Source organism: Erinaceus europaeus, chromosome 10 (assembly GCF_950295315.1).
Source record: "Erinaceus europaeus chromosome 10, mEriEur2.1, whole genome shotgun sequence".
NCBI lineage: Eukaryota > Metazoa > Chordata > Mammalia > Eulipotyphla > Erinaceidae > Erinaceus > Erinaceus europaeus.
Window position 1 is genome coordinate 52,256,127 of NC_080171.1, and position 15,596 is coordinate 52,271,722.

Below are 15,596 nucleotides of genomic sequence, written 5' to 3' on the forward strand. Positions count from 1 at the left end.
AGGAGAGGATTAACACATTTTGGCCAATTTAGTAAATTAGAAAACTACATAGTCATGAAGTAGATATTAATTCTCTGAAGAATAATACTGTCTCAGGAGTACATGTAGATACAATAATCCCATCTGTGGGAGATACTTGGTGAAGAGTTAACTAGGTAAGGGATTTGGGAAGAAAGGCAACAGCGCTTCCAAAAGTTATATTATTGGGAGGAGCTCACAGATTTATTGTGTAGAACATCTGTCTCTCCCCCACTCTGAACATAAACTTCTTTGCTGCCATAGGTAACACTCACTCCATATAGGCAGCCCTGCCCTTACTTCACCTCTTACTTTAGCATTTTGTTTGGTCTCTCTCTCTCTTTTTTTTAATAATAAAGTGGGTAGAATTGTGATGTCTGTGATGATCCACATTGCTTAAACACAGTATTTGGCTTTGGGGGTCTGTGGGCTGAATGAATGGTTGCTAGGGAGTGTGCTTTCATCTTCATTTTATGCTAGGGGCATACCTCTGCTCACCCCTGCTCACTTGATAACTTCACCAAAGTTACTTCCCTAATGCTGCACTGAATCCTCTTATCATAAGGTTTACTGATGTGGGGCCAGCTACCCGCCTCAGCTAGCTTAACTGCCAAGGTCCAAGTGGGGTGGAGTGGCCTGGAAGATTTAGGAAGAAGGGTGGGGGATTTGCTTACTTAAACAGATACTTTGGGAAATTGATTCTGGGCCGTCAGGTTTTTAGGAAGAAATTATCTTGGGTCCCAAAGGCAAAGGACTTCAACATGGCACGATGATGTGTTTTTCTGTTGCAGAGGAAGCTTCTGAAAGCCTCAAATGTAAGCAAACCCCGCAAAGGAGGTGTCCTGGCTTGTCCCCAGAAGCCCTTGGGCACATCCATCACTGAACCCAGTTCTTGGGTTCCTGATGAGTGACTTTGGCTTAGTGTCCCTACCTAGCTGCAGCAGGACCCTGCCATTCTCCAGTGAACTCTCTCCGAACCCAGGTCGAAAACAGTTGATCTTCAGAAACTGTGCGCCCAGGAGACTGTTCAGCTCTCCCTCCATTGTGTGGGGACCTGTGTTTCTAAAATTTTGCTTTTCTCCGCATCGTCATAAACACTCCCCCAATCCCATAAAAACTAAACTCAGTTCCCAGGGCGGCTCCTGTGCGCAGAGATATGAGCTCTGAGGCAAGTGCTAGGGGCTGGCTCTGCGGACTCACGCCAGGGAAGCGCTGGAGTCCTGGGGAAAGTTTTTTCTCACCCCGCACTCTGCATGCAGGCTGGGTGGGTTGCATTCCACACATGAACGAGATGTGTAGCGACCGACTCTCTTTATTCTTGAAAGTGAATCCAAGAGTGGAAGTCAGTGCGTTGCCCTATTCTGGTTCCTAACTGCCCGCGGCGATGGCTTCCTCGGAGCTGGGAGACTGGGCTACCGGCCTGCGCTGGACCGACCCGGGAGGGGAGGAGCAGGAGCCTGTTTGTGTGTGTGTGTGTGGGGGGGGGGGGGGGGCTGAGGGGTGGGAGCGTGAACCATCTGCAGCCAAATCCAGCCGCACATTCACTAATAACGTCCCCACCCCCAGCGCAAGCGCGCCCATTCAAAGCAACCGGCTTCTGCGACCGCACAGCCGCTCTGAGGACGTGCGGCCGAGCCCGCAGAGTCCAGTCGAACAGGCGCGCCCCCAGAGCGCGCTACGGGAGCCCGGAGCCTTGAGCGCCACAGCCCGCACGGGAGGCGACCACAGGCTCCAGAGAGGGGGCTCTCCGGGGACTCCTCACCCTCCCGGCCTGGCACCATGACACGCGTCGTTGTGCCTTGGCACTGGGGACTTCTGGCCCGCGTTTTCGGAGGCACCTGGTGTCTGCTCTGTGTCACCACACAGGTAGGGCCATCTGCGCGCTGTGTGCCTCCCCGCTTCTAAAACGTTTCCTCTCTCCACTGCAGCAGGGAGTGCAGTGCTTTGGGACACTTCCTCTGCTGAGGGGTCTGTGCGGGGCTGCGTTGTCACCAGAGCTGGTGCGGGGACAGGTGGCGCTGGGCTTAAGGCGGCCCCTCGCGGAGAGCTTCGGACTGGCGGGGTCCGCAGGCGCGCGGGGTCTCAGTCCAGCCTCCCCGGGACGCCGCCGGTGTTCCTTCAGCGCTGGGCACGTGTGGGCCTTTGACCGACCTGGGGCTAGGGTGCAGTGCCTGAACCCCCCCCCCCCCCCAGCAACCTCCTCCTAGAGGACCCCAAATCTCTTTTGGGACAGTTCTTGAAGCCTCTACCCCCTCCATCCCTACCTCCAGAGACTGGACATTCCTCATGTTCATCCTTTACAGAACCCAGTGAACATCTGACATTGTTACCCTAGGGCCACCCGCATCTGATTGTGGGTGCAGGGCTTTGTAATCTGTACAGATGCCAGACTAGTTAAATTCCCTGGTGCTTATGCAATGGACAAAATGGGCTCCTGAACCACGCACCAGGACTAGTGCTCACCACGCCCCCTCTGAATATTTGAAGGGTGTTGGTGTGGAGCCTGCATGTTCGCAAGGGTGGATGGGTGGGTCAAGCTCCAAAGCCCAGCAAGGAGGGTCCTGGGAGAGTGTCTAATTCAGTATGCTTTGCTGTGGGTTATTACTCAAAGAGGTGTTTAGGGAAGGAATCGGGTCAAATTCAAGGTGCATGTGTTATCTTTGGCATTCATACTTCCTAGAGTGAGGGTAACTTTTGGTTAAAACTGATGATTTCGGTTTACATAATTTAGCCTACACAGATTCGCTGTTCACAGAATTTCTTGGGTAATCTGGGAAGATGCCCAAATATTCTTGCCTGCAATTATAGCCAGATAGCCTCCTTTTCCTCTGTTTTGCTTATGGAGACTTCTCCAAATCTGGGGATTTCGTTTTTCCTTGCTTTTACTTAACATATTGAAATTTGTTTTCAAATCTCTATTTAATGACCATTTTGAGTAGAGAGGTGCACTTTTAGAGACGGAGAGAACCGAAAAGATGATTTTGAAGGACCAAAGACCAGCTAGAACTTAACCAGTGAGGACTAACCTCATAAGTGATAGAAATTTTCATCAAGGGACATGTTTTAATTGGAATATGAGTTACTGTTGCAAAAAGACCGTCTTAATTTGATAATTAAATCAGTCAAGTTTTATTCCCAGTATGCCTTGTCCCATGGTAGGGTTAATCAGAGGTTAGATTGCCTTGGGGAGTGCTTAAAATTCCCAGTGCTAGGGCCACACCCTGTTGCATTGCATCAGAATCCTTGAGGGTATGGGGGTAAAATCTAGGCATCACAGCCTATAAAGCTTCCAGGTGATTCCATTGTGCAGTGTGATTGAAAACCACTGTGCAAAAATGACCTGTCTCGCCTTGGTCTGTTCTTAAAGATTCATGACCCCCCAAAGGAAATTCAAAGAACAGTAAAGAAAGCCCTAGAGACATGTCTTAGGAGTGTTTTAACATGTAAGTTCAAATCCTGGCTCTGTACCTAACTATGTCATATTGGTCAAGGCCCTTAACCTTCCATTTTCTCATCCGCAAAATGAGGGTGTTGGCCTATTTTCTGGAAGGTACTGCCAGTTCCAGCAACACCAGGCAGGTCAACATCTTAATTTCAATCAAGAAATCAAGTCAAAATGCCATCCATCTTTAAAAATGTTTAGGTGTAGTAGGAATTCTAATTAACCTTGCTAAAAATATTTGGTAATAATATTTGAGCCCAACAAAGATGCTTAAAAAAGAACATAATATGGATTATTAGGCTTGTGAGTTTTGCTTTTTTGTTGTTGTTGTTTGTTTTCTTCCTATACATCACAATCTGCTTGTTTAGACCTACTTCAGATCATTTGTGCCTTCCTGACAAAGTAATTTTCCTAATAACATACACTTGTTCTTCTGTGCCTACCTTCTCACACAGCTTTTCTCAATGAAGATGATGAAAGCAGCTTGAAGGTGTGGGTATTTGTGCAGATTGAGGCTGTGTGCATATTGGAAGTGGTTTATTGTATGTGTGTATTGGAAGTGGTTTATTGTTCATTTCCAAATGGCTTTTTCTTGTTCTACTCTGCAGGGCTGCTTTCCACATGTGAGGAGCCTGACTAAACTTGTTGTGGAAGGGATAGAAAAGGGTTTAAAGTGGTAAATAGGTTCAGAATCCTGGTGGAATGCAATACATTTTAAAGCCAACTCACTTGGTTGTCAGAAGTAATTGATCCTGCAACATGGTTTAATGTCTTCACATCTTTTTTGAACCACATGGACATTATATAATCAGTGAATTTAATGGACTAGAAAACCAAGGATGCTATGATTCTATAAATTATTCTATAAATCATCCTATAATTATTAGTGTCAAATGATTTGACCATTGTTTGGTATTTATACATTCATGAAACTTTTAAAATAAAAATGCTCAGAAAGTGAAGGCATCGCAATCACAGTTACCAGAATTCCTTTGAATATGTTGTTACCATAGTAAAATAAGAAGGGTCTGCATTCAAAATCCCTGGCTCCCAAAATTCAATTAAAAGTGAAATAAATACTCTGGATTTCTGAATAACAATTGTAATACAATTAAAACTACTTTTAAATTCCCATCATTTCTCCTTTCCTCACTGAATTTTTGCATTCAGTGCTTGTCTCCCTTTCCTGGTGTGAACCTTCTTAAGCTGCAAGGTCCTTTTCTTTCCCTGAGAGAGTTGAAGGTAGTTTCCTCTCTGTCTTCTGAAAATGATGATCTTACTGATAAGTTTCATTACCTCAGTGGAACACAAATTCGCCTTTGTCCACATTACTCCTAGATAAAGTAGAAATAATTTAACAGTTTTAACCACTATGATTAACAATTGCTTGATGACTTTCATAAAGCATCCACTGTGAAAATAAACAAGGTTACAGGAGAAGGTTGTGGTTCCATCAGCACAGCTCTATTCTTGTTACATTTGAGAGCTCATTCATACTATAGCATGTATTAATAATCTGTATCAATAGCCCCTTCCTTTTTATGCCAGAGAATTGCATTGTATTGCTATACTACAGTTTATTATCCATCAATGTTTACTTATTGACAGTGTGTTCCCAGATTTATGCTACTGTAAATAAAGTTACTGTTTAGATTTATGTGTGAGGCTTTGTATGGACACATACTTCATTTATCTTAGGTAAATACCTAGGAACTAAATAATTAAAGCAATTACTGAAGCCAGGCCTTCCATCTGCACCCCATGGTCACCCTGGGTCCATCCTCCCAGAGGGTGGGGGAGGGGATGGGATACAGAGTTCTGGTGGTGGGAATTGTGTGGAGTTGTACCCCTCTTATCCTATGGCCTTGTCAGTGTTTCCATTTTATAAATAAAATTTAAAAAAATTACTTTTTCTAAATTAAAATATTTCATTTATTTATTTTATAGAGAGAAATTGAGATGGAAGGCAAAGATAGAGCGAGAGAGAGAAAGAAAGATATATTCCTGCAGCACTGCTTCACTGCTCAAAGTCTCCCCTTGCAGATGGGGATTGGGGGCGTGAACTTGATCCTTGGACATGGTAAGATATGCTCAGCCAGATTGGCTACAATTCAGCCCCATGTTTGACTTTTTTAGAGTCAGTTTCAGAAGGTTGTACCATTAAATCTTCTTACCAGTAGTGTATGACAGTTCTAGTCCCTCTGCATACTTATCCTTGCCAGCTGCTGATGAAGTCAGTCTTTTATTTTTTGTCATGCAAATAGGTATAGTAATGACTTTCCCAAACAATCACTCACAGTTCCATACTAGACATATGCTTGTAGATTTTTTTTTTGTTTAGATTTCATGTCTTTTCTAGTGAAATTTCCATTCAGATATTTTGCTCATTTATTACTACTAAAATTTGACAATTCTTTACATATTCTGACCATAAGTTCTTTATTAGCTGTATCACTTGCAGTATGTTTTAGTATGTGGCTTGTCTTTTTATTGATTTGGCAGTGCCTTTCCCCCCCCCCCCTCCAGGGTTGTTGCTGGGCTCAGTGCCTGCACCATGAATCCACTGCTCCTGGAGGCCATTTTTTCCCCCTTTTGTTGCCCTTGTTGTAGCCTCGTTGTGGTTATTATTATTGCCATTGTTGATGTTGTTCATTGCTGGATAGGACAGAGAGAAATGAAGAGAGGAGGGGAAGACAGAGAGGGGGAAAGAAAGATAGACACCTGCAGACCTGCTTCACCGCCTGCGAAGCGACTCCCCAGTAGGTGGGGAGCCAGGGGCTCGAACCAGAAACCTTACACCTGTCCTTGTGCTTTGCGCCACATGCGCTTAACCCACTGTGCCACTGCCCGACACCCAGGCAGTGCCTTTTAATAGAAAATTTTAATTTGGGTAAAATTAAACTGAGTGAATTATTTTTCAGTAGGTTATTTTTGTTCATATTTGAAAGAATATTTGCCTAATTCATGTGCAGATCTTTTAGCAAGTCTATGTTTTACTTTTAGTCTATGTTTTACTTTTAGTCTGTAGTTCCTTCTGAATTATTTTTTTTCCCTGTGGTGAAAGATGTGAATCAAAGTTTGTATTTTTACCTTTGGCTAATTAATCTTTTCTAGCACTGCCTTTTGAAAGGACTGGACTTTGTCTACTAGATTGTCTTGTAGAATATCAATTTTCTTTGTATGTGTAGCTATGTTGTGTTGGGTACTTTAGCTTTACAGAAGGTCTTGAACTCAGGAATCACAGTCACAATTGTTCCAAGTAGACTTGTAGTTTTCAAGGATGCTGACTTGGCTACTTCATGAATTTCAGAAACAATTTGCCAATAAAACATATATGCAGAGATTTGATTACAGGTGTTTTAGTCTCTAGATATATTTTGAGAGGTTTGCTACAGTATAGTTTTGAGTTTTGCTTACACATGACATACTTTTCTTTCATTCATATATATATATATAACTATATATATATATATAATTTTAAAATTCTCTAAGAAATACCTTGTGGCTTTCAGTTAAGGTATTACATGCTCTTTAAGTTTATGTTATGTATTTTGTATTTTTAAAAGATATAATTTATTTTCATGAGACAAAGACTAGAGCACTTTTCAGGTCTGGTGCATATAGTAGTTCCAACAATTGAAACTGAAAACTCTAGGGCCTCAGGCAGTTAAGTGTAGTGTGTTACACATTATTTAATACTTTTATTCTATTTTAAATGGCAGTGTCTTATAAATTAAAGTCTCTGAATGTCCCTTGTTAGTGTATAAAAAACAGTTAATTTTGTGCCTATCGGTTATATTCCATGCAACCATATTAAACTCATTATTTGTAACAGGTTTTTTTGGTTACATTGAAATGTAAATATAAATATACACCCCATCATATTTTCAACATGGATGACCATATCATATGCAAATAAAGATTTCTGCTCTTATGTGGATAGAATATTCACCAATGAAGAATAACAAGAATAACAAAAATGAAGAATAACAAGAATAACAAAATGAAGAATAACAAGAACTCCCTCACTGGAAAAAAAAAAAAGGGAGGGAGTCCGGCGGTAGCTCAGAGGGTTAAGTGCACCTGTTGCAAAGCACAAGGACTGGTGTAAGGATCCGGGCTGGAGCCCCAGGATCCCCACCTGCAGGGGGTTCGCTTCACAGGCTGTGAAGCAGGTCTCCAGGTGTCTGTCTTTCTCTCCCCCCTCTGTCTTCCCCTCCTCTCTCCATTTCTCTCTGTCCTATCTAACAACTATGACATCAACAACAATAACCACAACAACAATGAAAAACAAGAGCAACAAAAGGGAAAATAAATATTTAATTTTTTTTAAAAAAGGAATCTTTGAAACGCATGCTTACTGGTGAATCAGCTAACTTATTTTTATCTATGTTCAAACTGCAGCACCGCAGCAGAGTGCCATGCGTGTACTCTAGTACAGCGCTATCTCTGTCTATCTGGTTGAAAAAGAAAATTTGAACCAAGGATGGTGAAATCTCATATGTGTGATTCTCTAGTTCCCTACAAAGAGATAAACAAATATTCGGGATTTTTGTTAGATGTTTTTTTGTCAAAGACTTTTTCTACTTTGTGAATTAATAGGGTGAATTTAATTGCTTAGAATTTTTCTATTTATATCCATGAAAGATATTGGCCTGTAGCTTTCTTTTTGGCAATATCTTTGTATAAATATTGTAGTCTCTACCTACCACTATAAATTTGTCGATTCTTGTAGTTCTGTTTTTATTTTCTTTGTTTTGAAGTCCTATCATCAGGTGCATAAATACTTAGAAATGTTACATTTGCTTTGTGAATTGACCACTTTATCCTTTATCATTATTAAATGACCTTTTCTCCCTGTTTATAGTCTGTGCTCTAAAATCTCCTGTGTTGAAACACAACTGGTACTTAGAATATAGCTAACTAAAATTAGCTTATAATAATAATGATGATGATAATAAAATAATAATAATTTATAATAATATCATTATCACCCTGACACGTAGACTCTAAAAACTATGAGAGTTACCAGAGGGAAAGTGGTGGGTGGGAAGAGAGTGGTTAAAGATGGAGGGGTCTATTTGGTGTGATGGCATAGATATTTCACAAACACACACACACACACACACACACACACATCAGATTCTACTCTCTTATGATTTTATAAACCATGATTAAGCAACAAAAGTAAAATAAACCTACTTCACCTTTGACTATATTAATACTAGCTAACAAGTTTTTGGAGACCATTCATATGATAGTTAGCTCTATCATTCTTATATTATAGTTCCCTACATCATATGATTACCTAATTTTTTCACATCTTACTTTCATTATTCTTTGATAATCTTCTATCATATTTTAAAAATTCACTGAGTCCAGTATTCATATATTGTAATGAGTACAGTATGCCAAGTAGTGCTGCTGTCCTAATTTTTAATATGTTTGCTTTTTATTATTATTAAAAATCAGGTTTTTTGAGACCTAACCCACACATCTTACAATCATTCATTTTAAGTAGGGGTGGGGAACATCTAGCCTTCAGGCCATATAAGGTCTCTGAAATCATTTGGTCTGGCTATATAAACCTAGCAATAAATCTAGGGGCTATTTTCAAAGCAACATTAAGTGCTAATTTTTAAAATGATAATTTTGTATGGCCTTTGAATGACATTATAAATATCCAAATGGCTGTTGGCAGATAAAAAAGGATCCCCATCCCTGGTTTAAAGGATACAGTCCAATGGTATTAATTATATTCATAGATATGTGCTTCCATCACTACGATTTTAGAAATCGTTGTCATCTCAAAAATAAGCTTTGTATCCTTTGGCTATCATACTCCTAGCTCACCACCCAGCCCCCTTGTCCTAGGAAGCCATTGTTAATCTTTCTTTTAGTCCATTCTCTCTCTGTGTGTCCTTCCCTTCTTCCCTCCCTCCCTACCTCAGCCCTTTGCCCCCTCCCTTTCCTTTTTTTCAGAGAAAGAGAGAGGCAGAGACCACAGTGAGAGGGAGAGGGATCAAGCATTTGGCAAAGCAGCACACTCTCAAAGTCAGTTCTTTCTTTCTTTCTTTTTTTCTTCCTTCCTTCCTTCCTTCCTTCCTCCCTCCCTCCCTCTCTCTCCATTATGCTATCTCACAGCCTGCATCGATTGTGCCCTTCACCCCACCCATCTACTTTTTTTCTCTATATAATTCCCTACTTTGGGCCTTGGGTCTTCAGTGAATGAGTAAATGGATTAATAAAATATGTAGATTTTTTTTCATTGCCACCAATGATTTCACTGTGGCTAAGTGTTGGCACTACAAATCTGCCACTTCCAGTAGCCATTTTTCCCTTTTTGTTTTTTTTCTTTCTGTTTTTGCTTGACAGGACAGAGAGAAATTAAGAGGAGGGAAATGATAGAGAGGGAGAGAGAAAGATTGACATTTGTAGATCTGCTACACTGCTTGTGAAGCACCCCCCACTTCAGGTGGGGAGCAGGGGCTTGAACCTGAGTCCTTGGGCTTGGTAATGTGTGGGCTCAAGCAGGTGCAGCACAGCCCAGTTCCCAAAATGGACTGTTATGCTTTGGCTTCTTTAACTTAGCATGATTTCAAGGTTCGTCCTTGCTATACCATGGATTAGTGCTTCATTTCTTTTGACTAAATCACACCTCATTTTATGGCTATACCACATTTTGACTATTTGTGTGTGGGTGGACATTTTGACTTTTAGGAATAATGCAACTATGATCACTCATGTTCAAGACATTTTTAAATTAAAATTAGAGATTTAATGTGAGTGAGCAATGGCACACCCAGCACATAGTACTAAGCACAAGGACCCAAGCAAGGATCAGGTTTTAACCCCGCTCCCCACCTGCAGGGGGACACTTCAAAAGGCAGGAAGCAGGTCTTCAGATATCTATCTTTCTCCCTCTCCAGATCCTCCTCCCTTTTCAATTTCTCTCAGTCCTATCCAATAAAAAGAAAGAAAACTGGCTGCCAGGAGCACTGGATTTGTAGTGCTAGCACTGAGGTGCAGCGATAACCCTGGAGGAAAATAAAAACAAGAAAAATTTAATAATGGTTGACAAGATTATAATATTATGGGTATATAATTCCACACCACACCTACCACAAAACTCTGTGCCATGCCCTCACCTCCAATACCACCATACTTTTCATGAAGTCTTAGAAGTAATTTAGTTACATTTTTGTGAAAATTTATGTTTCAATTCTAATTTTTGACATATGAGCAAAACCATCTGGTAGTTGTCTTTCAATTCCTTAATTACTTCACTAAACATAATCACTTCAGGTTTCATCCATTTTTTCCCAAGAGCACAATAACATCGTTTTTATCTTCAGAGTCACATTCTTTTTTTAATTTTTTTTTTTATAAAAAGGAAACATTGACAAAACGATAGGATAAGAGGGATACAACTCCACACAGTTCCCACCACCTGGTCTCCATATCCCATCCCCTCCCCTGATAGCTTTCCTATTCTTTAACCCTCTGGGAGTATGGACCCAAGGTCATTGTGGGATGCAGAAAGTGGAAGGTCTGGCTTCTGTAATTGCTTCCCTGCTGAACATGGGCTTTGACTGGTCCATCCATACTCCCAGTCTGCCGCTCTCTTTCCCTAGTAGGGTGGGGCTCTGGGGAACTGGAGGTCCAGGACACATTGGTGGGTTTGTCTGTCCAGGGAAGTCTGGTTGGCATCCTGCTACCATCTGGAACCTGGTGGCTGAAATGACAGTTAACATACAAAGCCAAACAAATTGTTGAACAAACATGAACCTAAAGGCTGGAATAGTGAAGATGAAGAGTTGGGGGATACTCCATTTTGTAGATAACTAATAGGCATATTTTAGTTAAATTCCAAAGGGCCTGTGGCTATACTATTTTTTTTCTTTTTTTCTCCTTTTTCCCCCTGAGCCTGAAATCTGATATGCAGGTGGATTCAAGTTATTGGGAAGATGATGTCATGCCTGGAAAAGGACCGGAAAGCTGGATTAGGGAAAAGAGTACCTCACTAATATGGGAAAGGGGTATAAATATTGTTGACTGTAAATCCCATGGATTTGATTTGGTCTGGGGCCAATATTCAGCTTAGGAGCCTATGTGACCTCTGCATCCTATAGACCTGAGCTCACATTCTGTGGTCACGAGTAGGAACATTCCAAGCTGCCCCAATATGGACTCATCTTCCTCAGGTGTAGCATAGAGTATGTTGTCCATCCTCCCTTTGGAGGATGGAACATTCTCTACCGTTGTTGAGTCACATTCTATCAAATATATATCCCATAACTCTCTTATCCAGTCATCTACTAATGAGCATTTAGGCTGTTTTCACCTCATGGCTGTTGTGAGTAATGCAGCTATTGACAAAAGGGGACATATGTTCCTTTAAATTAATGTTTTTCATATCATTTGGATATATGCCTAGAATTGGTATTGCTGAATCTTCAGGTCTTTCCATGTTTATTTGTTTGAAGACTCTCCATACTGCTTTCATTCCATAATGCTTTTCATTGCTCATGTTCAAGTTTTTTTTTTTTTCCACTAGGATTATCATTGGAGCCTGATGCCTGCATAACCCTGTGGTTCCCTGGGGTCATTTATTTTTTATATTTACAAAAAAGGGCAAGTGGCAGAGAAAGATTAAAGGAGAAAAACAGAGATGAGAGATACTTGCAGCATTGCTCTATGACTCATGAAGCTCCATCTATGCAAATAGGAACCAGGGACTTGAATCTAGGTCTCTGTCCATGGTGATGTGCTTGCTTTACCAGAAGAGCCAGCACCTGGCCCCTCATGTGCAAGTTTTCATATGGCTGTATGCTTTAATTTTACCTAGGAAAATGTTTTAGACTTTAAGAACTGTACTGTCTCTATTGCAAGGACTCAGCTATAACACTGTAGTGGAGAAGAAGCCATAAGCAATATGTAAATGAATGAAACTTTGTATCAGTAAACTTAAAAAAAATGGACAATGCGTGCCAATATCTGTACTGAAGTTTCATGGTGTTATGCTTCAGTGTGGGCTATCCATTTATTTATTTATTTTTATTTTATTTTTTAAATTTTATTTATTTTCCCTTTTTGTTGCCCCCCCCCCTTTTTTAACCAGAGCACTGCTCAGCTCTGGTTTATGGTGGCGCAGGGGATTGAACCTGGGACTTTGGAGCCTCAGGCATGAGAGTCTCTTTGCATAACCATTATGCTATCTACCCCTGCCCGCTATCCATTTATTTATCTGCTAATTTTTGGTGGTACCCAGTATTGAACCCAGGACCTCATTTATGCAAAGCATGCACTCTACCACTCTTTCACCAGCCCCCTCCCAAATGTGGATGATTTAAATTCAATGTGTCAGATTCTTTGTGGACCTCCAATAGAGGCTTTGACTTGAAAATAGGATTTTTATATATGTTTTTGTTGATATCCTTGTCAACATTTTGTGTTTGCTTTTTGTGAAACTCCTAGATCAAACATCAGTCTTTTTAAAAAAAATTGTCTTTATTGATTTATTGGATAGAAACAGCCAGAAATCAAGAGGGGGGGGAAGTGATAGAGTGATAGAGTGATAGAGAAGGAGAGTGAGAGAGCCCTGCTGCACCACTCACAAAGCTTTCCCCCTGCAGGTCAGGAGCAGTGGGTGCTCAAACCTGGGTCCTTACATACTGTAACAAGTGCACTCAACCAGGTGTGCCATCACGGGCCTCCAATCATTAATCTTTAGTCTTTTCTCTTGTCTTTATTGTTACCTAATTTTATTATGTGTTCTAAAAAATGTTGTCAATTTTCTTTTCCTATAGTATCTTTAGTTATGTTTTCAAACACTGTTCCTCACAGCAGCCAAAATTTTATCCCTTCCCACCTTTTGCAACACCAGGTGCCTCTAAGTCTGAAGCCTTTCTAAGGTTTCCTGAGCCAAATGGTCCTGCTTCTCATCATTACATCCCTTTGCAGGCACAATTCTGTTAGGTCAGCTATAGTTCCTCCACCAGTTTTGTATATTCCAAAAATTTATTGGCATCTTCTGCCTGTTGCTGTCTCCTTTACAGTCCTTTTGTCATCTTCATTTATTTACTGTTATTTTAGCGGACATTTGGGAGAGCAAGGAGAAACTATGGTGTTCAATCTGCCATGTTTAGCTGGAAGTTAGCATTATTTATCCTCTTTTATTATTTCAACCTTCCTGTTCTTATCCACCTCCAAATATCATTCAAATTCATCCTGGCTATAATATACTTTTAAGAGGCTCATCTTTTCTTCTTTCCAATGTAAGACTTAAAATAGTATTTACTGACTTTTCTTTAGATCAACTTAAAAAATTAATTTTGTTTATTGCCACTAGTGTCGGCTATTGCTAGGGCTTGGTGCTGGCACTACAATTTTTTTCTTTCTAATTTTTATAAATTTATTATTTAATTTTTTTTATAGGACAGAGAGAAAATGAGAGAGGATGGGAGTTACGGAAAGGGAGAGAAAAATAGGTTTGGCTCCACCACTTGTGAAACAGACCTGTGGGTGGGGAGCTGGGTTTCTAACCCATGGCCTTGAGCTTTGTAAAATATATGTGCCACTAACTGGCCTAATTTAATTAACTTAAAAAATATTTTAAATTTAAAAATTTTTTAATATTTATTTATTCTCCCTTTTGTTGCCATTGTTTTTATTGTTGTTGTAGTTATTATTATTGATGTCATCATTGTTGGATAGAACAGAGAGAAATGGAGTGAGGAGGGGAAGCCAGAGTGGGGGAGAGAAAGACAGACAGACACCTGCTTCACCGCCTGTGAAGCGACTCCCCTGCAGGTGGGGAGCCGGGGCCTCGAATCAGGATCCTTACACTGGTCCTTGTGATTTGCTCCTCCTGCGCTCAACCCACTGCGCTACTGCCCAACTCGCTTTAATTAACTTTTTTAATCAGTCTTTCAAAAAAGACTTGATCAGCATTATAAAATATTATGAAATTTGAGGTCATCAATGTGGGTTTTAGTTTTGGACTATCTATATTTGCAATTGAGGAAGTCTGCCTTTTTTTTTTTTTTTCTTTTAAGGGAAGGGATACAATACTTACTGACTGCCTACCAGTTGCTAAACATATTTAGGCACTCTATTCATTCTTGTTTCTGTGCTCTGATTGTTTTACTTTTTCATTAAGGGTCTGTATCCCCTCCTCTACTCAAATAAGTGCAGTTCTAATCTGTTGGCTTACAAATAGAGCAGAGAAATATTGCTTTACAAATATTGACATTCATATTTGGAAACATTTTAATGAAAACATGAAGTGACATGGAATGATAAAACATGGAGTGATATATAAAGATATGAACTCAAATTACTTTATATGTGATATTAACTATTTTTTCTCTAAGGCGTGGTTGAGTCTCATCCCTTTTGCAGTAGAGAATGTAGTTGAGATGGGAATAATTCTAAATAGTATTAGCATAGTTTTAAATGTGGTGTTTGTGCTGGGTTGATCTCTCAGAGAATGAGACATTTTGGAGGAGATTCAATGAGTGCTGCAGGAGCAACATTTGTCTTTTAAGCTCTGCTTATGACTGGAATGTTATGTTGCTTGTTGGAGCCTTAGAGCTTCAGTCCTGTGGTTGACAAACTTCAATGTGCTTAAGTTAGTTTGACATACTGATCAAGTTCAAAGGTCAAAGAAATAATATAACTACAAGTCGAGAAGTTGCTAAATGCTGATTCATGAGTATTACTCTCAGATTCTGAATCTGTAGAAAAAGTATGGATCTTAAGAATTTGAATTTGTAGGTTGGGGTAGATAGCATAATGGTTATGCAAAGAGATTCTCATGCCTGAAACTCCAAAGTCCCAGGTTCAGTCCCCACACCACCATAAACCAGAATGGAACAGAGTTCTGGTAAAAAGAAAAAAGGAAAAAGAATTTGAATTTGTTTTAGATACATGTTGCCCCTCACCAGAGAAAACCCACTGTACAGAGTTGTACCAAAGGCAACATTTTTGGAAAATACTGACCTGTCTTAATTATGAAAAAGGAAAATAATGCAAAGAAACTGAGTACCGTGTCTCAGTTTGTTAGCTGGAGAGGTGGGAGTGGACCACACATCTCATAACTCTGGTGATTTTTCCCACTATTGTTTTAGTGTCT

At 40.3% G+C, this 15,596-nt stretch overlaps 1 protein-coding gene across 2 annotated transcripts in view; it reads left to right on the forward strand.

Moving 5' to 3' along the window:
• Positions 1-1,595: 1,595 nt before the first annotated feature.
• The window catches only part of ADAMTSL1 (ADAMTS like 1), a 1,221,418-nt gene continuing 1,207,417 nt past the window's right edge, over positions 1,596-15,596 (forward strand). For both annotated transcript variants that reach the window (XM_060199610.1, XM_060199611.1), the window contains exon 1: positions 1,596-1,884. In XM_060199610.1, coding sequence (XP_060055593.1) covers positions 1,798-1,884 — 87 coding nt within the window. In that variant the 5' untranslated portion in view covers positions 1,596-1,797. The remainder of the gene's footprint in view (positions 1,885-15,596) is intronic.